This window comes from Aotus nancymaae, unplaced genomic scaffold, assembly GCF_030222135.1.
Source record: "Aotus nancymaae isolate 86718 unplaced genomic scaffold, 86718_ANA_hifiasm-v0.15.2.pri h1tg000058l, whole genome shotgun sequence".
Lineage (NCBI taxonomy): Eukaryota > Metazoa > Chordata > Mammalia > Primates > Aotidae > Aotus > Aotus nancymaae.
The window spans coordinates 14,062,425-14,088,071 of NW_026988472.1; the positions used below are offsets into that span (position 1 = coordinate 14,062,425).

A 25,647-nucleotide genomic window follows, 5' to 3' on the forward strand; every position below is an offset into this window, starting at 1 on the left:
CTAGCTATTATTAATATATTCACTCAAGAATGTCTCTTGGCGGAGCACGGTGGCTCATGCCTGTAATACCAGCACTTTGGGAGGCCAAGCTGGGTGGATCATCTGATGTGACCAATATGGTGAAACACCATCTCTAGTTAAAAATACAAAAATTAGCCGGGCGTGGTGGCATGCACCTGTAGTCCCAGCTACTTGGGAGGCTGAGACAGCACAACTGCTTGAACCCGAGAGGTGGAGGTTGCAGTGAGCTGAGAGCATGCCACTCCACTCCAGCCTGGGCGACAAGAGACTCCATCTCAAAAAAAAAGTCCCTGATGTGCATGCATAATTAGGCTGCCCAACACTTGTGGTTTTCTTAAAACTTAAAGCTGATTACATCTTCTGAATGGGTAAATTACTAACAAAATGACTGTGACCCTTAAATATTAAATGTTTAATTTATCCAGCAAGTATTTATCAAGAGCCTATAATGCCCTAAAGACAATGCAGACATAAGGAATGAAATGGTCAACAAAACAAAAGTGAAAAATCATTTGTCATGGTTGACTGAATGAAAAAATTCTAACATTTGAACACTTTGGAAACTGCATTCATTTTCCCTTGGCCTACTAAGCAGACTATGTCTTCAAACATCCCTTTAGTGTGCTACCACAGCAATAGAAAACAGACTATTTTAAAATGTGAGTACTATGAAAGCAAAAAAGCACGCTTTATAATAAATTGCTTTTCTCTAGACAGAAAGAGCAGAAGAGTAGTAACACATTCAGACTGTACTACATTTCTAATTTATCCTGTAAGCATAAATTAATATTTAGATTGAAGAACACAGACCACCACTCCTAACTGAGCCATCAAAGGATACAAACTGAAATGAGAAGAAACAGCCTTCGATATGGCAATATTTTAGTTTTACTATTTCACTGAAACCCCACAAAGAATAGAGATGTAAAATTCAAATAGCCCAGCCTACATTTCATTTATCAGTAATTCAAGATACTGCAAGGAAACCTGGGAACAGTATTTCTTGACCACGTTTTGTGTAATTATTGAACAATCTTAAAAGCAGCAATCAAGTTACTGATATACCATTTCAAACCCACGACACTATGAAATATCAAACATTTCCAAACAACAAAGATAGAGGAAAATTAGCGAAAGAATACACATTCAGTCGGGTGCGGTGGCTCATGCCTACATTCCCAGCACTTTGGGAGGCTGAGGCAGGCAGATCACCTGAGATTAGGAGTTCGAGACCAGCTTGGCCAACTTGCTGAAACCCATCTCTACTAAAAATACAAAAATTAGCCAGCATGGTGGCGGGCGCCTGTGGGGAACCAAACAAGAATCCATCTCAAAAACAACAACAAAAAACAAATACACATTCAAAAACGTGCATTATGAGAGTGAAAGAACTTACAGAATAATTGCTAAATGTTTATAAGAAACTAAGAACAGCCACACAAAACAATCCAAGAAAAGAAAAACACTGAAAAACATTCAGCACTCTCAAGAGAGATGAGGGATGGGGTGGGGATAACATGACCACAAAGCTTCATTTACAGGACCTAAACCAGATGCAAAATAGATGTACCTATTAACACATACACCAGTAGAAAAGACTATCAATTATGATAACCAGCCCACAAACATGAAAATACCATGGTAAAATATCCAGCACCCTTCCCTGCAACCAATAGAGGCAGCTAGGGAACATCTGTGCCTCACACTGAAATATTGTAGTGCTGAAACTGGCTACTGCTGTGTGAAATAATTATTATGCAGAAGAGGCCTCCGCAGTTCAAAGACTATATACAAACCTGAAGGCAGAAAGCAGTCTACAGAAAATTAGTTTCCAAGCGAGAAGATTTACTTATGACTTTTTTTTAATGTTATAGAGATTTTCTTTTTATGGAGCACTTCTGGTCCAATTTAACGCAAGGTTTGATTCATTACCATTTCTGTTGACATCTTTATCACCAAAGTCACCTTTTGTTTTAAAAGCCTTCAACGTGTTCAATATTTCAAAATAATGTTATAGTATTTTGCCTAATACAGCCAATGGAACTTGATTTCTATTGCGGAGGAGAAATCTATATTCATGTAATTAACACATAAAACTTGAGTTTCAAGATTTTATTTCCCTTTAAATTGTTTTATTTCTAGCTGTATATAGTCTGATTATCTCATGAATCTTTTCACTTGTAGAAACCTTCAACTGTATTCCCAATCCCGAAAACAAGCAATGGAATAACGCTTTGCAATTGATAAATTGTGTATTGAGTTATAAATTATTAATTTGGAGCAATGTTTGGATTCTAGTACCAATCTAGAATGTTCTGATTCAGTGGGTTGGGAGTAACATTCTACAAACCAGAAAAAACTTCTGCAAGTTATTCTAATATACAGAGTTAAATCACACTATTCTATTTTGAAGTTTTAAAATTATGTGCTTGTCCCAGAAACCTTTATTTCAGACTATATAAACAAGGTATGTATAGTTGATACTGCTGGCTATATCCAATTAAGGTAGACACACGGCATTTTAGGACTGACACTCTGGCAACCAGCTTTTACCAGCTTTTATCTATGTCAGGCACTCCTCTATGGGTATTCACCGGCAGAATACAATGTTCACTAAAATTAATGTGCTAAAAGGAGTTTTAAAAGTTTAGCCTGCTCTGAGAAAGCACAGAAAAGATAACTCTGTAACATAGTCCAAAAAGATATAGATGAGGAATATAAGAAAAGAGTTACTTCAGGTTGAGAAAACCACTGAAGTTATTTTTACAGAACCCTTATAAAACAGGGTTGTACTGACCATTTAAGCAAGAAAATGAAAGGTGTGCCAGGTACTCTTGCATGTCAAAAGAAAATCATCTTTTTCTTATTGTTACAGATTGCCACACTTCTAAAATTATGATTTAGGGTGGGTCATGGTGGCTCACATCTATAATCTCAGCATTTTGGGAGGCTAAGGTGGGCAGATCACTTGAGGCTAGGAGTTTGAAACCAACCTGGCCAACATGGCAAAGCCCAGTTTCTACTAAAATTACAAAAACTAGCTGGGTGCGGTGGCACATGCTTGCGGTGGCATGGTGGCGCACACCTCAGGTAGCTGAGGCATGAGAATCACTGGAACCCAGGAAGCGAAGGTTGCAGTGACCCAAGATCGTGCCACTGCACTCCAACCTGGGCAACAGAGTGAGATTCTGTCTCAAAAAAATAAAATTTAAATTTAAAAATAAAGGTATAATTTAAAACCAACAAACTTGATTCCTAAAACGAATAGTCTATGGGTAAGAATAGGGAAATGCCTTAGGCTGTCATGGTACTTACTTTAAAAATGTAGTCTCTAAAATAAGATACAGAACTGAAAATGGCCAAGTTTTGGTAGGGCTTGTGAGCCATGTTCCTGGTCAAGATGATCTGACTGAGGTTCTCCCAAAGCCCTCAAATTCAGTTCTGATTCTCTTTGTAATGCAAGGTTATTACAACTATTTCCAGGAGGGACTCTGGCATACCAATGACTTGCTAATAGCTAACAAATTCTGGCAATCTTCACTCAAAAAAGAGACTCCTTTTTTGAAGTTTACCAGCCGGTCTCTAAAAATTTCTTTAACAAAAAAAAGGAAGATAAAACACATTGTACACTGAAGATGTTCAAAATCTTAGTTCCAGCTCTTATTTTTGCTTCTTTTTGGCTCCAGATTTATATCTGTCTGCATGAATATCTGATATCCCTCAGGTACCCCCAAATCAATTTACTCCCAAATGACTTATCTCCATTCAGAGCCTTTTCACCTCCTAAACCCAAAACCAGGTGCTACTTTCTTTATTCCCTTATTTAACACAATAAAGTGGTATAAGGCTGGTGGTGGTGGCTCACACCAGTAATCCCAGCACTTTGGGGGGGCCAAGGCGGGCGCATCACCTGAGGTCAAGACTCCGTCTCAAAAAAAAAAAAAAAAAAAAGCGGCCTGAGCCCATAAGCAGGGAATCTCTTCCCACATCAAGTCAGTTGACAAATCTCTAAGATCTCTAGGATACATTCATTACCTTGCACCCATCCATCCAAAGAGCAACCATTTATCTTACAGCTCCTGCTCAACTTTCTTCCTGTAGCTGTATCCTACCTAGTCTTCCCACTCTTCATTTCTATTATACTTTACAAAAGCATACGTATGCAACTGACTAGACATTTTTAAAAACTGGTCCTAGTTTGCATCTAATCCATGTACACAAAATGATCAGAATATGAGCCAATTTAATTTCCAAGGTATTTCTATCTAGTGAGCAATTTGCATTGATATTAGAGTAAGACTGATATGTACACAAATAATTAATACAAGGTGAGGATGATATATATTTTATAAAGGGGGATACTGCAAAAATGTGCACTGTAGAATATCTTTTTAAAACATAACCTTTTTTTTCTTTTTTTGAGACAGTCTCACTCTGCTGCCCAGGCTGGAGTGCAGTGGTGCCATCTCTGCTCACTGCAACCTCCGCCTCCCTGGTTCAAGTGATTCTTCTGCCTTAGCCTCCAGAGTAGCTAGGATTACAGATGTCTGCCACCACACCTGGCTAATTTTTTGTATTTTTAGTAGAGACGGGGTTTCACAATGTTGGCCAAGCTGGTCTCAAACTCCTGACCTCAGGCAATCTGCCTGCCTCAGCCTCCCAAAGTGTTGGGATTACAGGCCTGAGCCATTGCACCCGGCCTAAATTTTGTATTTTTAGTAGAGACGGGGTTTCACTATGTTGGCCAGGCTGGTCTCGAACTCCCAAACTCAGGTGATCTGCCCACCTCGGCCTCCCAAAGCGCTGGGATTACAGGCGTGGGCCACTGCGCCTGGCCAAACATAACTTTTTTAAAAATGTGACAATATAGTGACTGCTTCATAAGCTGCCTTTGAAGACCAAATATATATATATGTATATATATACACACACACATACATATACACACATATACTTGTCTCCAAAATATATACATACACATATACTCTTCTCTCCAAAATATGTATTTTAGAGAGAAGTCTCACTGTGTTGCCCAGGCTGGAGTTGCAATGATTTCTGCTCACCGCAACCTCTTCCTCCTGGGTTCAAGCGATTCTCCTGCCTCAGCCTCCCGAGTAGCTAGGATTACAGGCATGAGGCACCACACCCAGATAATTGTTTTTTGTTTCTTTTTTTGTATTTTTAGTAGAGACGGGGTTTCACCATGTTGGCCAGGCTAGTCTTGAACTCCTGATCTCAGGTGATCCGCCTGCTTCAGCATCCCAAAGTGCTGGGATTACAGGAGTGAGCCACCGGGCCCAGCCGAAGACCAAATATAATGACCTTAAGTTGTTATAAGTTAGCACCCAAAATCACTTTTTAATTAGAAATGACTTCTGTAGTTAAAATATATTAGAAGAGAGAAACCTGTAACACAGGGAACCTTGGAATCACCCTAACTCCTCAGTTTCAAAGAGAAAGAAACAACAGTATTACTGTACATATATGAACAGTCATATAGTCTTCAAACATGCATTTTGGAGGTACTGAAGTATTTTGGCCATTTACTAATTCACACTTGAAGGCATGTTATAGAACTCAGGGCAGAAATAAATATCAAACAGAAAACCAAAATTGGGCAGGCAGAGTGAAATAGAGAAAGCATTATCAAGTGGCCAGATAAATCAATTAGGAGGTTGCCTCATACCAAAAAGTATTATCTAGGAAATTGGTAAAGTACAAGTTGATGAGTAGTAGAAAGAGAAAAGAACAGGAAAAGGATTATTTTTTACTATAAGTGAGAAAAAATAGAAAACAAACAGCAATGAACATCCTCTGCCAAAAGGAACAGTGATGTTACACTCAGGCAAAACTGAGTTCTACTGTAAATGACTGAAAGGAAAAGAAAGATTTAAATCAAAGAAAATAAACTGGCTTGCAGTTTCCTCAATCATAATTCAATCTACTGTCAACCATAAAAAGCCAAGCAAAATCTGTATAAAGAACCAACAGTTACACTGAAGGAAGAAATACAGTGTAACTAATACTAAAAAAGAATGTTGCTGTTCTTTTCTTAAGACGACCAGAATAGTGTGCTAATAATTTTTTGGTATCTGCCTGATGGTTTATCCAAAAACAATGTATATTAAGAGTTGCCTCAGTGAAGCATTTTTTTTGTTGCATTTTAGGTTTTGGGGTACATGTGAAGAACATGCAAGATCGTTGCACAGGTACACACATGGCAGCATAATTTGCTGCCTTCCTCCCCTTCACCTATATCTGGTATTTCTCCCCATGCTATCTCTCCCCAACTCCCCACCCTCCGCTGTCCCTCCCCTATTTCCCCCCAACAGACCCCGGTGTGTGATACTCCCCTCCCTGTGTCCATGTGTTCTCATTGTTCAACACCTGCCTATGAGTGAGAACATGCGGTGTTTGATTTTGTGTTCTTGTGTCAGTTTGCTGAGAATGATGGTTTCCAGGTTCATCCATGTCCCTACAAAGGATGTGAACTCATCGTTTTTGATGGCTGCATAATATTTCATGGTGTATATGTGCCACATTTTCCCTGGCCAGTCTATCGACGACAGGCATTTTAAATGTTAAATATGGTAGCAATGAAAAATGACCTTAATTATGAATCTGCCCCTAACCTTAGTGATGTTGCTGTTGCTGTGTGGTGTTGCTGTTACTTCAATAAGAAATCCACTAAACAAAAAGTACCAAAAAATAAAGATTAGGCCTCACCACTTTTACATCCCAACCAATTCCTATGAAGATTCTACAAATGGAGCTTCCATGATATGCCAATACCCTGTAGATCCTTTCTTGAAGAATTTATTTCCCTTCCTGGTCCCATGTTCTAGGCCAAATCTCAGGATAAACACCAAATCTTACAGTTTTATAACTACCACCAATTATTCCAAGCTGTTAGGGGTGGGGAGAGGACAGGACTTTCCCAATCCCCTAAGAAAACTGAGTCACATGAGTGAGATGCCTTTCTCCATTCTCTCTCTCAAATCAAACCACTCAAAATTAAAATTTTCAAAACGCCAGTTGAAAGAGGTGAGAGCTATTAAGCATGATAAAGGAAAATAGGGCAGACCAAGTATGGAGAAATAATAACCAACTTTCTTTTTTCTTTAGGAGATGGGGTGGTGGGGGCAGTCTCACTATGTTGCCCAGGCTGGTCTCAAACCTGGACTCAAGCGATCTGCCCACCCCAGGCCTCCCAAAGTGCTGGGATTACAGGCATAAGTCAACATGCACAGCCCTAAACTTTCATTATCTTTACACAACTGAACAAAAATATACTGTTAAAATGTCACTAAAGAAACATTACGAGTATTTTAGAAACATAAGGCATACACAAAATTAATTTAATAGCTAGCATTCAAACTCAGCAAGTATTTCCAAAATATAGAAAGTTCACGATATCTTAATTATATGAAACAAATGATCTGTGCATTCTACATTAATAAAATAATAAAAGACCAGGGGCATTTCAGATTTCAAAAGTGGTTTCTAAAAGGAGGTACATATAGATGATTATGTCATCATGTATTCCTTCTGCCTAAATATCCTGGCATTAAAAAAATTACAGTAAAATTCCTGAGTTTACATAGGATAGATGATCAAATGAGACACCTGGAAATGAAGTAGTTCCTAAAGAAGAGTATGGTACAAGACAGTGGAATTGCTACTTCACTCAGAAGTTTCATGTCAAGTATAATAAGATGGGAAACATGCTAAATGAATTGGTGAACTGAGCCATCTGGAGAAAACAACTGCAGTATCAGTTTGGATAGGAAAAAATTCTGTTAAGTGATGATAAATAAAACCAGCTTTTTTTCTTTCTTTTAAATTTTCCAGCCTGTGCTATAAGTAGGCATTTTCTCATTCTATAGCCTCTTCCATTTTATTTATCTACCCATTCGAGAAACACCAATACCCAGTAAAATGCCAAGCTAACACACGTCTTATTTCAGCTCAACCCATTTCCTTTGAAACATTTACTGTTTCTGTAATTCTCATCTTCCTATCCCTTTCACATTAACCCCTTCAATCAGCACTTACCATATTCAAATACCAAATTATAAAAGGGGACTTATATTGGCATCTCAGCCAATGATCTACAGGTTTCCATAAAAAAGCCACCCTCTTTAGTTACCTACCTTTAAAAACCCAAAAAAGTTCTAAGTTGACATACTTTAGGAATATTTAAATATGAAAACATTAGGGAGAATTCCTATATAAGTTCATTAAATAGATGTACAGGCACTGAACTGACTGAAGAATATGGGTGTCATACTATCTTATTATTCACATGAAGAAAATAATTTTAATAGCCTGTCAGGATGTGAAAATTAAGGGCATTATATAAAACTGTCAACAGTAGTATTCTTTTGTTGAAGTAATGGTAGTACACTGCTTCAAATATATAAGGAAAATAAGTAACTGTCATTATATATCATTAAAGGATAATGAAATAAAAATCCTGAATTAGGCTGGGTGCAGTGGCTCACACTTGTAATCCCAGCACTTTGGGAGGCCGAGGCGGGTGGAACACCTGAGATCAGGAGTTCGAGACCAGCCTGACCAATATGGTGAAACCCCATCTTTACTAAAAATACAAAACTTAGCCAGGTATGGTGGTGCATGCCTGTAGTCCCAGCTACTCGAGAGGCTGAGACAGGAGAACTGCTTGAACCTGGGAGGTAGAGGCTGCAGTGAGCCGAGATCACACCACAGTACTCCAGCACGGGCAACAAAGCGAGATTCCGTCTCAAAAAAAAAAAAAAATCCTGAATTAACTGTATGGCATTAACTAGGCAACCAAACCCACCTTGGAGGATATTAGCTGAAGCAAAGAAGAAAAACAACAAGAAAATATCTGTCACCCTCAAATGTACTCTGGATCAGATAATATTAAAACAACTAGTTCAGAGGCCAGGCATCGTGGCTCACACCTGTAATCCCAGCACTTTGGGAGGCCGAGGTGGGTGGATCACGAGGTCAGGAGATCAAGACCATCCTGGCCAACATGGTGAAACCCCGTCTCCACTAAAAATACAAAAATTAGCTGGGTGTGGTGGTGGGCACCTGTAATCCCAGCTACTCAGGAGGCTGAGGCAGGAGAATCGTTTGAACCCGGGTGGAGGTTGCAGTGAGCCAAGATCTCGCCACTGCACTCCAGCCTGGCGACAGAGCAAGACTCCATCTCAAAAAAAAAAAAAAAAAAAAAAAAAGCCTAGTTCATAAATTAAGAATTAGTATCTCCACCGCTCACTGAACACATGAAATCTTTATTGGTCAATTTAATGTAAAAATAACACCATTTGATTATAAAGTTTCCTGAGCATTATCTTCACATTTCTGAGGATGGGCAGAGAGACAAAAATACAAGGATTAAATTTTAAGCCGGGCATGGTGGTTCACGCCTATAATCCCAGCACTTTGGGAGGCTGAGGCAGGTACATCACCTGAGGTTGGGAGTTTGAGACCAGCCTGACCAACATGGTGAAACCCCGTCTCTACTAAAAATACAAAAATTAGCTCGGCATAGTGGTGGGCACCTGTAATCCCAGCTACTTGGGAGGTTGAGGCAGCAGACTCATTTGAACACAGCAGGCGGAGGTTGCAGTGAGCGGAGATCGTGCCACTGCATTCCAGCCTGGGCCACAGAGTGAGACCCCATCTCAAAAAAAAAAAAAAGGAAAAATTTAAGACAGGAAAATTGATTTCTCCAACAGGACCGATGCTGACCTCAAACTATGGTTGTTTTACATGGTAGATAACTGAGACTAAAGGTTGAAACAATTTATTTGCAAAATATAAATTCTAGAAGATAACATCAGAAAAACCGTTCTAGACATTAGGCAAAGAGTTCATGACCAAGAATCCAAAAGCAAATGCAACAAAAACAAAGATAAACAGCTGGGACCTAATTGAACTAAAGAGCTTCTGCACAGCAAAAGAAATAATCAGCAGAGTAATCAGACAAACCAACAGAGTGGGAAAAAATGTTTGCAAACTAGGTATCCAACAAAGGACTAACATCCAGATCTACAAGGAACTCAAATGAATCAGCTAGAAAAATAAATAAACCCATCAAAAAAGTGGGCAAAGGACATGAATTGAGAATTCTCAAAAGAAGACATACAAATGGCCAACAAACAGGGAAAATTGCTCAACATCACTAATGATCAGGGAAATGCAAATCAAACCCACAATGCGATACCATCTTACTCCTGCAAGAATGGCCATAATTTTAAAATAAAAAAATAACATAAGTTGGCATGGATGTGGTGAAAACTGCTGGTGGGAATGCAAACTAGTACAACCACTATGGAAAACAGTGTGGAGGCTCCTTAAAGAACTAAATGCAGAACTATCATTTAATCCAGCAATCCCATCACTGGGTATCTATCCAAAGGAAAAGAAGTCATTATATAAAAAAGACACTTGCATACACTTTATAGCAGTACAATTCGCAATTGCAAAAATATGGAAGCAGCCTAAACGTCCATCAACCAACAAATGGATAAAGAAAATGTGGTATATACACCATGGAATACTACTCAGTCATAAAAAGGAAGGAAATAATGGCATTCGCACAACCTGGATGGAACTGGAGACCATTATTCTAAGTGAAGTAACTCAGAAATGGAAAACCAAACATCACATGTTCTCATTAGAAGTGGAAGCTAAGCTATAAGGATGCAAAGGCATAAGAATGAGATAATGGACTTCGGGGATTCAGTGGGGAGGGGGGCAAGGGAGTAAGAGATAAAAGATTACACCCTGGATACAGCGTACACTGCTCAGGTGATAGGTGCACCAAAATCTCAGAAATCACCACTGAAGAACTCTTCCATGCAACCAAACACCACCTGTTGCCCCAAAACTAGTGATATAAAAATTAAACACACACACACACACACACACACACACACATATATGTACATATATATATATCTTCACCTTTATATCAATCATGTGGGGTGGACAGAATTATTCTAGTTCTTCAGACACAGAGAAAATCAAGAGTACCCAAGGTCACATAGATGTGTGGCAGGGTCAAAGTTTTTAAAACCAAATTTCTGTGCTCTGAGAGCTGTTTACATAGCACCAACACAGAATTTCAGAGACACATTTTGTGAGAAAGTTATCACCAGTGACAGAAACAAAACAGGAGGTCCTAGAATGCATTTCATGTGTGGGTGAAAAAAAGGAATCTATTATGAAAATACACTGTATTTTATTTAAATAGTTTACCGTCTAAAAAGCATTATACATACTTGGGCAGAGGGAAAGGAAATGGGGTAAACAAGATCTGATCTATAACGGACAGATTATTCACACCACTCCCCATACTAGAATATCCTTTTACTCACCCTGTCCCTCCATTGGATAACAACGGTTGATTTACAGATTTGAACAGTGCTCAAAGACTGGGCATAACTGGTTTAGAAAACCACATCTCCTTTGATAAGAAATCAATTAGGAATGGCCATGTGGCCTATTTCTGGCCAGTAAGATGCAAGGTGAAGTATTTTTGAAGAGATCAGTAAGAAACCAGGATCTTTCTCCTACATAAAATGATGATCATCATCATTTACTGTGCACTTATTATATGCCAGCATTACACTAAGCACCTAAGCCACTGCTCTATAACATCTTTTTATATGTGATATGAAAAAGGATGCATTTCACTTTGATTGCATCTGGCAACCATCTTATATCAAACAGAACAACCAGCCTTTAGAAAATGCCAATGCAGAACTAAGAAGAAAATGAATCCTTGATGAAACCCTGAATCAGTTGAATCAACCAATCCTGAAGGCTAGACTTCACATACGGAGCATATTTTTTATTATTTTAGCCAGTTTGAGTTGGAGTTTCTAAGGTTACAGCCTAAAAAGCACTGTGCTAGAAAACAGCATAATGTAGTGGAAAAGTCATCAGAGGTTCTACATTTATCCAGATGAAGGTGAGGTATTAGAAAAATGGAAAACCACCTAAAGGGGGATATCATTCCTTCTATTCCTACCTTCACTCGCTCTGAATTGCTAAGCACTTAAGTAATAAACTAAAATATCTCCTCCTCTTTGACTAAAAATGTTGATGCCCAAATTCTTCTTAAAATAGATAAGGAATACTAAAGAGAAGGCTGAAAAAGCCAACGTCAGGATGAGATAAAAATCAAATGAAACCTTCACACTATAGGGACGAGAAATATCATGGACTCTTTAAAGGTAAAAGTTCCCCCAAAAGAAGGCTGTCCTCAGTTAAGGCAATTTTGCTAAGTAAGATCACCATGACTTGACTTTTTAGACTTTCTACCTGAACAAATAAAAGTGGTATGTAGGAATGTTCCCACCAAGCCTAAGTAAAGTAGAACACTTTCAATCAGCCATGAAGCACTTTTTTCCCTTGATTAAAGATTTTAAATATCGCCACCTCCATTTAAACGGAACTTTGCATCTTTAGAATTACTTAAGGTATCACTGTACTGATACACGGATAGTCACATTCCATAATTTGGGACACATCTGATTGCTTTTTCCTTCAAATGTATTTCCTAAGCAACATTTACCAAACTGCTACCAAAAACACTTGTGCAACATAATAAGCATATTGTAACAATACTGTAAATTGCTTAAATGTTTATTCTATAGTATAAGACATTTTAAGTGTTTTTGATAGCTAATAAAACTGCAAAAAAATGTGAGGCAACTTATTTTCCAGTTCACATTCACTGACGTCCCACAGAATGGTGCCAGAAATGCTACTACTCTAAGCTTGAGGAAAACTGGTAACTTCCAGGCATCCCTCATTCTCCACACTACTTGCACTTACCCTGGACCCTAATTCCTTGACTGCACTTACCTTCAACCACTGTGTGAGCTAAACTCTTCGCAATCTACTGTTTTTAGTGTTTTGGGTTGTATCTCTCTCTCTTTCACATCATCAGCATTGTTCTTTTAACTCATGTAAGGTAGAAACAGTACTTGCATAGTTTTCTACTTTAAAAATCTAGAACAATTAGATACTTTTGAGTATAGTTTTTTTTTTTTTAAAAAAACCTTCAGTAGTTCCTTATTAGTGAGCTCAAAACATCTTTATCTCCCCAACCACCCCTCCTTTAGAATCAAGATAGTCTGCAATGGAGATTCAGAATACATCAACCATTATAAAAAATAACCATAAATTCACAAAAACTTAGTAACTTTTTCCTAGAACTGCTACTCCTTTCAAAATGTTAAGTCCTCTGTTGGGCAGGGAAACACTATTTTCAGAAAAACCCCAGCAAGACCTAAATTGATGGTTCAGATAGCATAAAAAACTCAATGAAAAATGAAAAATTGGAGAAATATCAAATTTCCATGGATAGGAAGTTATTTAATCAACAACTTTTCCCAACAACGTCTATGCTCACAAACCAACAGTCCAAATGCCTTGCAGAGAACACTCTTTTTTCTAATTTAGATATAAGGTGTGCTTCTGCTGGTAGAGGTGGGCAGATTTCTACTGAGACCCTTGGAAACAGATGGTCAATGATTGGGTCACAGATAAACATCCATTAAGTAGCTGGTTCTGAACTCTATAGTGGCAAATCCATTCTAGGGGAGTTATTTACATATCCAAATTGAGATTGAAACCTTTACCCTTTCCTGATGACAGATCTTAGTTAAAACTATTTTTTTTAAGTGTAATTGTATGTTACCATGGAAGTCTTAGCATAACTACTTTGTACCTTGAAACTCTAGTTCACAGTTGATAAACAGTTCTATCACCTAAATTTTCAAATTTTCTTTTAAAGTGGCAATATAAATTCCAACATTTCTCAATGCTCTAATATTTAAGAACAACAAAAACAAAAAACCATAAAATGAAACATTGTATCTTGAAAAAACCCAACAACCTACCTTTAAACTAGACTCATAGTCTGTGTTCACTTTGAACATAAGCCCAAGTCGTAAATGAATTTCCTTGGCTCGACAAAAGCTGGGATCAACATAAAGCACCTCCTGAAATGCTTTAATTGCCCTGAAAGAATATAGACATAAGATATCTTAACTTTTTAACACGCGCATGAATTTTTGCTTGGTAGTACAGTAAAACTTCTGTATTATGCAATATTGTTTTAAAGGAAATGTTGGTTTTATAAAAATGATGTTAATAAATACTAAAAAAGTAAAATTGGAAAGGGGCACATGGACCTTTTATATAATTAAATGTATATAATCTAATTTAATATAAGGAGGAAGGAAGATCAATTGAATTTACTCTAAATTATTCAAACAGACAATATTTCATGGTTTAATCAAATTATCAGTATAAATAATTGATTTCATTGTTTCTGGAATTTCCTGGGGAAAACAGGGTGGGGCAGACAGGAAAGTTTTTAAGGATAAGGGATTAATCTTGCTTCTAGTCTACTCTAAAAAAGATAAGTCTTCTTTCTAAAATTTTACATTTCTGTCTTTCATATTTAGGCTTACAAACCATCTGTACCTCATCTTTTATACTATGTGAGGTTAAGAGACAGTCTTCATATTTTCTAAACTGATATCCAATAGTCCCTGTATCATTTGTAGAAGTGATCATCCTTACTCCAAACTCTATGGTGCTACTTTGTCCTAAATCAAATACTTCTCTATTCCATTTAATTTTTCTTCGTCTATCAGTTTATCTTTGCCCCAAATTTACATTGTATGCTTTACAAAAGGTTTTGATTACCAATAGAATAAGTTCAGGGGTTGGGGAAAGAAACGCTTTTCACTGAATACATTTTTATATTGTTTAATTTGATCATGTATATGCATTACCTACTCAAAAGTAAATATTAAAATAATGACAAAGAAAAATGTCTACCTTGAATTTTGAACATTATATCAAACAGTATATTCAGTATCATTTTAGATTCCTCTACATGATTTAAGGCTTCTTCCAAGCAAAAGCTAATATATTCTTTGCAAAACTTTTAATAAATTATCTCTACCCCTACAGACCTCACAACTGGCTATTTAGAATCTTAGATGCTTTCAAAACAAAAACAATTTTTTGTACAAAATAGTTCAAAACATCATAACCACAAAATAGAGCAAAATAATACTTCATGTCTTTAGTAACTTTACTTTGATGGATTCATACATTATTTAGTTCCCAAAAAAATATGAGTGGTTATGTACATGTTTACTATAAAATTAAGAGTTCTAAAAGGCAGTGTTTATTGCAGAAAGCAGTGAAGGGTGGAACACAGGTCTGGCATCAGACACCTTTACCCTGATTATGACAGTACTTAACTTTCTTCTTGAAGGGGAGCTGGGTATCCATCTGTTGGGTGGTTTTTTAAGTAGGTGGAATATGTGTGTGTTTTATTATCTGATGTATATAGGCTTTGAGGCAGGAGAGGAGAATTAAAGGAAAGAACTATGGTAAATTACCATTCTCATTGAAAGGCAGCTTCCTACTTCTCTCAATCAATGTATACTTTGGGGTTGGGGCAAGTCACATGTTTGGAAAAGGCATCAAAGGGGTTAGGGCGAGAACAAATGCAGCAATAAATGGTGCCAATTAAAACATATGGTGTGACTGGGAAAGGGTATATAAAGGCTTTTAGAAGCTTCTGGGGTGATAGCAGTACTTTTTTTCTTGATCCAGGTGGTGATTATATGAATATTTAATAAAAACATGTTAAGATATACACTGATTTATGCATTTTTCTGTAGGTATGTTATATTTTATAATAATAAAATTATGGATGCTTCTTACTCAACCTTACCTTATGATATGACAGAAAACTCTTTAATGGAATGAGTCAGAACTAAGCAATGTCCACACATGCTAATAAAAAACCCAGGCAGGCCTGAGTCAAAGATATGAAAGAAAATGAATGAAAGTGGAAAGAAATAAAGAAGTAATAAAGAATTCAGTTAAGAAAAAAGGTATAACAAAGAGTACGTGAGGAAGAGAAGGAGAAGGAACACAGAGCACAAATAACAGCCCCTCAGGTGCAATATTTCCTACTCTCAGTTTCTATTTCTAGTCTTTTCCCTAAACATAGTATTTGTGGATGTATTTTACTCCATAGGTGCCTTTAGCACAGATATCTTTTCCACTTAGTTCACAATGTCACACCGAGGCAAAGAAACATGGATTTTAACATGTTCTCTGTTAATAAACTGGGGTTTTAAAAAATACTAATTAACGATAAGCAAAAACACATGTTCCAAATAACAGCGGTCTGGGTCTACGTTTACCCTTTAAGGACTATTAAGTGCCCAGGACAAGATGCATCCTATATATATAAAATCAAGGTTCTCCTCGTTGTTCTTTCAAAGTTTGTCTGTAATCGAATACCTTATAGACTCAATCTTCTGCTTCTGTATCTCATTACTAGATTACTGAAATAGTCTCCTTAAGGACCTTCCTTGCTCTGCTCTGGCTTGTATATATTGCCTTAAATATGTGGCTCCTGTGTTTGCCTAATAAGTACGATACTATAAATAAAATCTCCATGTTGCACTTAAGATGTGTGAGCAGTACCTATTCAACTACATTTCCTCTTATGCCCTATTATTATTGCTCCTCCTCAGCTATGAACTGGCTTATCTCAGGAATTCTTAAATATCGGTTCTCTTCACTGCTTTTCCTTACTAATTCTCCTGATCTGTAATATTTTGATTCTTCCACTCCCCTCTAAACCCACTATTATCGTCAAGACACACCACCCGAACTGGACAACGACTATTTTTTGCTTAGTGTAAACCAGCAGTTAGGCCTACTTTATAATCAAATCATTTCATTCACTACGTATCAGTGTGCTGTCTCCAGTTTTTCCAAGTCTATTCCTTGAGGCCTGTATTTTTCTTCCATGTTTAATATCCTAAAATAATAAAGCAAAAGGTTTAAATTTAATAGATGTTTACTGGTGCCATCGTGTTTACAGTTAATTGATGGGACTTCTCTACTGATCAGTTCTTCTCATCTAACACAAAACACATTATTCGAGTATATAAGTTCATTTCCTTTTCTAGACTTATACCCATGTTCCTCTCTTCTGTGTGTCTTCAGTTTTCGCCATCACAAGAAAAACAAATAAGTAAATAAATAAGAAATAAAACCACTGGGGGAGGGGGAGAAGGAAGTAGAAGGAGAGTTGGATTTGGAGTTAAGAGTTTAGAGTTAGAGTTGGGGAGGTGGGGATACAGAAAATAGGTAACATTCAGACTACATTCTAATTTTGGTCATCAGCTTACTGCATTCATATTTCACCAAAATAGAGGTGGCCAGAACATGATCTCTGTAGCACAAACTAGACTAAATCATCAACACATTCAGTTTCTGCTACCCTCAGAATTCTGACTGACAGAGAATTTTAAAACATGAGAAATAGCTACCAAAAACCATAAATACTTTTATGATACAATGCCCGGAAAGGTTTACAGTTTTCAAATACTTAAAGCATATTCTCTAATGAAATAAAAGATGTATATACTGCTCTGCACGGTATCATTGGCATTTTTCTTAAAATCTGAAAAATGTAGTTTTTATATCACCAAAATAATTTCTATAGATTTTCAGTTTAAAGATTTTTTTCATTTAATGTTTGCCACTGTCAACAACTTTAAAAATGATATAAAGCTAAAACCTCAATAACACTACACCTACAAAAAACATACGCGTGTGCTGAATATATTTCATAATGGTCATTTTTAATAAGATTTCTAAAGCCTTCTCTAGAACTATAGCAAAAATAATAATATTAATATTCTTAGCAGAGTTTCAGCACATTTGGAAAGACACATAATAAAACTTTAAGTTCTCTCAGGCTAATAAGCTGAATCAGAGATTTCTCATAGAGATATATAAAGGGATAAATCAACTAATTCCACAAATTTTCATACTAATAAAAAAAATTTTAGCTCTAATTCAGTTATAACACATACACACACAATACAGATATACATACATATTAGGAAATTTAGAGGTTATTTCTAAATAAGACAATTAGATTTGATCAAGTAAGAGACAGGTAAGATTTTAAAAGGTGGAAATGAAAGAAGGCAGATTAAACAGTAAATGGCACAAAGTTAAACAGGTAAAAAAATGCTTAAGATGTTTTCAGGGAAACGTTAATACAGTATGACTGGCACAAAGAATCTATTAATATTCAGGGGAGCAGTAGGCTAGAAGGATCATTTGAGGTTGAAACAGAAACGACCGTAAATGAGAGGCTAAATTAGAAATATCATACCCTGGATTATTCACACTGACAGTTGCTAATATATCACCTGTCCTGGTTCTTTTCCCCTCACTACCCACTCTTCTTTTCATCACTTCAGGAGTGGGATTTTTTTTTTTCCCCTACCCTATTGCAAGATTTATGTTTTTATTCATAATTTCCCTGAAGCCTAATTAATTAAATCCCTTTCAAAATTTCTCTGGCAATCTACGTATCACTGTTTAAGTGTAACTTTATCAGAACTGCCTTAGTTAAATCTGCTGGTTATTTTCTGAAATAAAAGTGTATATAATAAACTCAAAACATGTTAACATCAACTGCTTAATTTTAATGGAAATATAAGAGCATATTTGAATCATGATAGCTCAAATGTATAATTAGATGTTTGCCAGGCTCCATGCTAGACAAGCCTCAGAATCAATGATATTGCCATGCGTTAGGTATATGTTGCATTATTCTTTTGTTCCATCAAAGAGCCATAAGCACTATTCTTTTTCTTTACTGTACCCAAAGTAGTGACTCTACAGGAGAGCAGAAATTCCTATACCCCTAAGAACACTTGTGACTAGTACAGTGCTATGGAAATGAATCCTACAGAAACTTTACACCAGGCTTGGTGGTTCACACCTGTAATCCCAGCACTTTGGGAGGCCAATGCAGGAGGATTGCTTGAGCCCAGGGGTTCAAGACCAGCCTGGGCAACACAGTGAGACGTCATCTCTACAAAAAATTAGCTAGCCATAGTGGCTCAAGTCTGTAGTCCAAGCTACTCGTGAGGCTCAAGTAGGAGGATCCCTAGAGTCCCAGGAGGTTGAGGCTGCAGTGGGCTGTGATAATGCCATTGCACTCCAGCCTGGGTAACAGAGTGAGATACTGTCTCAGAAAAAAAGAAAAAGAGGACTTTACTAGTAATATGTTAATACTTCTGTCTTTCTAAATTCATCTCCACCTCATTCTCCTAATCCTTTTTGATGTCAAAGTAATAATTATCACATTTCCTTATTAGGCCTGTCAATTCTATTTGGGGTCTTAATTTCCAAAATTCTATGCCTCTAGCACAGTATCTCTTACATTTGCTGCTGTAAGACCACTCTGATATTGATCAATGGAACGAAGAAAGGTTACAGGACAGAGATAGTTAATAAGGATTCTTAGGAAGATATATTTAGAGAGATGGCTATAAGCTGTACTAGGAAGAATGATTTCTATTGTGCTGTCAAAAGACTTTTTTTCCCTCAACTATCTTTTCTTAGTCTAACTTTCCCTTTCTTTCTATTTCACTTACTCTCACCCTAGGATATAGGTTTCTTTCCAAAGGCAAGGAGCTCAGTCCAAGGTATCCCCTAGCAATTAGCCACCTTAACAAATAAGAACAAGTGAACGCAGGGGCATGCATGCATGCACGTGTAAAGGAATGACCTTTTAAAGACTGGTTTCTAGCACTCTGCTGCATATATTTTACACTCTGCTTCTATGTCTTCCTTTATCCGTCTGGACATCTTTTAAATTTGGTCCCAGATTACTGAGTAAGATACCAGCATAGTTGTTACCATAAGTCCAATGAAGATGGAACAGTTCCTCTAATGTACTACTTGACATGGACTCCTCTGTCTAAGAAGAGGCTGCAACTGATACTGGAAAAACTGACCAAATAATTGAACTATCTAGAGACTGACCAATAAAATCAACTCTGAAAGAAAATACAGGTAGCATAACATGACAATAGGTTAACAGTAATACTACAGTTAATAAAATTGCTCTCAATATTTTAAGTCACCAACTCAGACACACGTTGGTTACACACATTATCATCAAATGCCAACAGACACCATTAGCAAATACCAAATTTTACTTAAATTATAAATGTACCAGAGATACAACACTCTGAAACATCATAGGCATATTCTTCATGCTGACAATCCAAAACAAAAACCCATACTCATCCCTAGAAACATTTCTCAATAAATCCCAGAGCACCTGACATGAACTAAAAAAATTCCTGATCCCAGTAATCAACAGGTATCTACAAATAAAACAAAAAAGTAGTTTTAACCTAAATAAGCTCCTATCAATTAAGGCTGTACTCTAAAACTATCACCAAGCACCTACTGCATACTTTCTAATTTTATAGCTGTTAAAGAAATAGCAAGTTAAAGCAGAAATGTGAGGCACAGTTTGTGAAAAAACATTTGATTAGCAAGAAAAAACACAGCCAGAATGAATTCATAAGATAGGGTGTGAGATGTATCATTTTAGGAAGCAGCTATAAGAATTAAAACTCAAGACATGAGAAAATGATGGAAACCAGGACAGAATCAATAGAGCAAGGGGCACTTATTAATTCAGACATTGCATTGTCCTTATATCATTCTGTTTCATTTCTTAGGTCAACTAAAAAATACAGAAATCATATAGATAAGGAATCACAGCTACAAGCCTGCTAACTTAACATGGCCACATGCTTATTAAAGCAATCAACATGTGAACTACAGACAGGTTCACCTCACTACTAATTTTATGTTCTTCTCTTCAGTACATAGAGAGGCTTCCAAGTATACCACAGGTATGTGAAAACTGGCTGGTATGGGGTAGAACTGAAGAGTTCCTCCCCTCAGATTTCACATAAATTATTTCTAGCTGGTGTAAAGATTAAATCAATGTGCTCAAGTAAACAACAACAAATACTGATTAAATAACCACCTATCAATCTTAAAACCTGGGAACAGAGTACAATAAAATATTTGATTGGAGAATATGAGCATAAGCTTGCTTCTACCATTCACCAGTTATACAATACTGACACACACACACACACACCCTCGCTTTCTCCATCTACAAAACTAAGGGGGGAAAACTAAATTATCTCTAAGACTACTTCTAATTCTAAAAATTTAGAATTCTGAATTCTATAAGTAGGCTATTAAAGAAACTAAAAGATTTTAAAACAGTCCTAATCTATCTTTGGCTTTAAATACAATACAATGAACATGAAATTAGGAAGCTTTATTTAGGATTAAGCAAAGGATAATTTAAGAGAATAAAATTACAAAGCTTCTTCATAAAGATCAATTATACTTTTGTAAGATTTACAAAGAAAATCAGTGATGTGAATCATTATAATACACTATATACACACAGATATTCTCTAACAAAGCAGTGCTTCCACACATGATCAAAAGCCAACAAGACCAAAAGCTAAGAGAGAAGAAAAGGATACTAGGAAGACCATCCATGTATAAAGTCTCCTCTTTAGGGAAACCATGTAAAATCATTGTCAATGCATATGTATATGTTCTGTGATAAGTATTCAGGGTGCCCAACAGGTATATGACAGAGTTGTAACATTTTGCCAAATACTCAATCCTTCCTTTGGACTCCCACAGAATTCACTCCTAAGCTTAAAATTCTGGAGCACAGAAGGACTTAGAAAAGGTCAGATACACTAAAAATAAAAAATATCACCAGGTATAGTGGCTCACACCTGTAATCCTAGCACTTTGGGAGGTTGAGGTGGGAGGATCATTTGAGGTCAGGAGTTTTGAGATCAGCCTGGCCAACATGGTGAAACCCCATCTCTACTAAAAATACAAAAACATTAGCCAGGCATGGTGGTGGGTGCCTGTAATCCCAGCTACTCAGGAGGTTGAAGCAGGAGAATCACTTGAACCTGGGAAGCAGAGGTTACAGTGAGCCAAGATCATGTCATTGCACTCTAGCCGGGGCGTCAGAGAGAGACTCAAAAAAGAAAAAAAGTCTACATCGGGTTTACATTTTATAAAATGTACAATATCTCATTTGATCATCAAAACTCTACAAGAAAGGCATGTAACTGCTATGTACTTTTGTTTTTTAAACAAATGAGGAGGCTGGGCACAGTGGCTCATGCCTGTAAATCTCAGCACACTGAGAGGCCAAGGTGGGAGCATGCCTTGAGGCTACGAGTTCAAGACCAGACTGGGCAACACAGGGAGACCCCATCTGTACAAATAAAAATAAAAACAAATTCACTGGGCATGGTGGCATGTGCCTGTGGTCCTAGCTTGGGAGGCTAAGATGAAAGGATTCCTTGAACACAGTAGGTTGAGGCTGCAGTGAGCTGCAACCACACCACTGCATTCCAGCCTGGGCAACAGAATGAGACCCTGTCTCAAAAATAAATAAAATAAAAATAAACTAATGAGGAAACAGACTTAGAGAAGTTATTTAACTCAAGATCAACCTAAGTGGCAATGCTGTGACCACAATACCAATCTTCCAATTAAAACGACTTTTTTTTCTGTTAGCGCATACTACTGTCTGGTAAAAGGAAAAACAATGGGGCAAAGGCCATAATATAACAAGGTACTACACTTTACAGTTTAGAAAATCTTATGCATTATTATATTTAATCTCCAACTCTGAAGTGATACTATTGTTTTACAGAGAACTGAGTGTTTATGATCTCGTGCCTAGTTACTGGATATTGGAAAGTGCTATTTGTTATGTGGCAGGGAGAAGCAGTTAATCTTGTCTAGAAGTCTGAAAACTAGCCATCATAGATCATTTACCCACATATCTTGACATCGGAGATCACAGTCATTCACCAGTTCAACTAACCTGAGGAATACCAGTCCATAATGAATGACTGAGAAATTCCAAAAAGCTTTCTAATCTAAGTCTTCTTCAACAGAATCTAATACTAGATCCTTTTAGGAAAACATACAACTCTAAAAATCTAAGGTGAGCCAACACCCTTGAAGGAACAATCTAATCATTTTAAGAGATTGCTGAAAAGTATAGGTTTAATAACACTATATTTTATATTTATGACACATACATATATATACACACACACACACACACAGATTATCAAGTACAAACAAAACAAGAAAACAAGCCATTTACTGAAAACAACTGGAATTACTGGTTTTATGTCAACTTACCACTGAAATGCATTATAATGGAAGTAGACCAAACCAAGACCATATAAAAAGGCAGCATTCTGTAAAGGAAGGGAAAAAGATTTTTAAGAAAAATACTTCTATCTACTATATATGATGCTATTACTGTAAAATACGGTATCCAAGATGCTTTAAGTCTTAAAACTCTATCATGCATTACAATATATTTGCGATATATTTTTAAAACACTAAAATAACAGTGATCAGATGACACAGATTCCAATCAACTTAGAGAGGTATTCCAACTTCCAGTTAATCAATCCACCCCTGAAATAAAAATACTAGCAGAAATTCTATGGGCAAATCTAAAATTAAAAATCCATTCTTCAGGAATATGAAAATGCTCAGTCTATGTTATCCTACTCTCTCTTGCTCTATCTACATTCTTTCTCTGGTTCTTTCCGCTTCTTGAATTGGATTTTATTTTCTATTTAGTACTGCCAGGAAGGTAATTAGAATTCAAAGGAAATGCACAACATAAACCTAAAACACATTTTAGTATTTAAGAAAAATTGTGTCATGCCAATCATCACCTAGGCCTTAACACCTTAAGCTTTAAACGTCATTGACTCCTTTTGCAGTATGAAACAGACATGCGTCAACACTTAACTTTGACCTCTGGACTCCAAAAAGGAACCAGGTATTTATATAATTTATATAACTGTTTTTTTCTTTCTTTTTTTTTCAAGAGACAAGGTCTCACTCTGTTGCCCCAACACAATCACAGCTCACTGCAGCCTCAACCTCCTGGGCTCAAGCAATCTTCCCACCTCAGCCTCCCAAGTAGCTAAGACTAAAGGCATGTGATACCACGCCCAGCTCCTACTCCTTATTTTCAAAAAGGGTAAATGTTCGAGTACCTAGCATATGTTTTATCAATAACCAAGCAAATCTATCTTAGTAAATCTTCCCTATTAAAAAAAAGTAAAGCTTTCATACTGATCTGTCTGAACGCATTTCTTCTTCTAAATTATAAATTTCAAATTACAAATGTCTCTGAATTCTAAAACTCCAAAATTTTTAAACTGTTATTAAAATGCTTGTCCCACTGCCTTGAGTTGCATCTCCCAAGAAACAGACTCTGAGATAAAGGTTTTTGTGCAAGTAGTTTATTTGAGAAGTACTCTAGGAAATACCTTTAATGAAGTAAAGGATGCCAATAAACGATGCATTATGGAGCTGATTATGACTCTAGGCAACTGGGACTCAAGCCTGCTGGAGATCTCTGGGAGAACGTATGGAACATTTCTCAGAGTCATCTTGCCTTAAGTATGAAGGAACTAGGGTAATTATACCACAACTTCTGTAATTCATTATTTAAGGAAAAAGAATCAATGATGTTTAAAGCCCAAAATGTAAACAGCTTGTCAGAGGTATTTGAACCAGAAGAACTCCATCTTGAATAAGGGCTGGGTAAAATAAGGTTGTGAACTACTGAGCTGCATTCCCAGGAGGTTAGGCATTCTGGTCACAGGATGAGATTGGAGGTCAGCACGAGATACAGGTCACAAGGACCTTGCTGATAAAAACAAGTTGCAGTAAAAAAGCTAGCCAAAAGCCACCAAAACCCAAGATGGCAACAAAAGTGATCTCTGGTCGTCCTCACTGCTCATTATACATTAATTATAAAGCATTAATATACTAAAAGACACTTCTATCAGCGCCATGACGACATCAGAACCCTATAAGGTCTTAAAAAAGGAGGAACCCTAAAAATACAAAAAATTAGCTGGGCATGGTGGTGCGTGCCTGTAATCCCAGCTACTCAGGAGGCTGAGGCAGGAGAATTGCCTGAACCCGGGAGGCGGAGGTTGCGGTGAGCCGAGATCGCGCCATTGCACTCGAGCCTGGGTAACAAGAGCAAAACTCCGTCTCAAAAAAAAAAAAGGAGGAACCCTCATTTCTGGGAATTACCCACTGTTTTCCTGGAAAACTAATGTATAATTCACCCCTCAGTATTCAATCCCCACCAACCTATAAATTCTATCCATCATTCAAGATCCATTTAAATGCCACCTTCCCCATGAAAGCTTTGTTTCCTGTCCCACCTCAAACTAGAGGTGATTTTGCCAACCTCTAAATTTGGTCTTAGTGCTCTATCATCTGACACTATTATGTAACAAATAAGAACTTGGTTTTATGCAAAATCTAACATCAACTCTTTCAAAAGGTTCTAAAAAACCCTATGAAGTGGTAGAGGGTTTCATTTATAGAATGAAGAAACTGTGGATCAGAGAATAAATTTACTCAAGAAGACAGGTACTAAGTAGCAGAAATAGGAACTGAAGCTAGGTCAGTCTCCAGAGCTCACTCTTAACTATTACACTATATATTTGTTATTTATGTATTAACTAAACTGCATCCTATCAAACGAAAGTGCCACAAAGGCAGGAATGATCACTGCCTATATTCCTAGTTATCACCTAGCACAGGGTGCACTTCCATACAGTAGAT

General features: G+C 37.0%; 1 protein-coding gene across 16 annotated transcripts in view; it reads right to left on the reverse strand.

Moving 5' to 3' along the window:
* The window catches only part of KDM6A (lysine demethylase 6A), a 202,961-nt gene that overhangs the window by 75,368 nt on the left and 101,946 nt on the right, over nucleotides 1–25,647 (reverse strand). For 15 of the 16 annotated variants that reach the window (XM_012448173.3, XM_012448172.3, XM_012448167.3 and 12 more), the window contains 2 exons: nucleotides 23,176–23,234; nucleotides 13,932–14,052 (listed from right to left, as the gene is read on the reverse strand). In XM_012448173.3, coding sequence (XP_012303596.1) covers nucleotides 13,932–14,052; nucleotides 23,176–23,234 — 180 coding nt within the window. The remainder of the gene's footprint in view (nucleotides 1–13,931; nucleotides 14,053–23,175; nucleotides 23,235–25,647) is intronic. The other variant, XM_012448175.3, reaches the window with a different exon arrangement.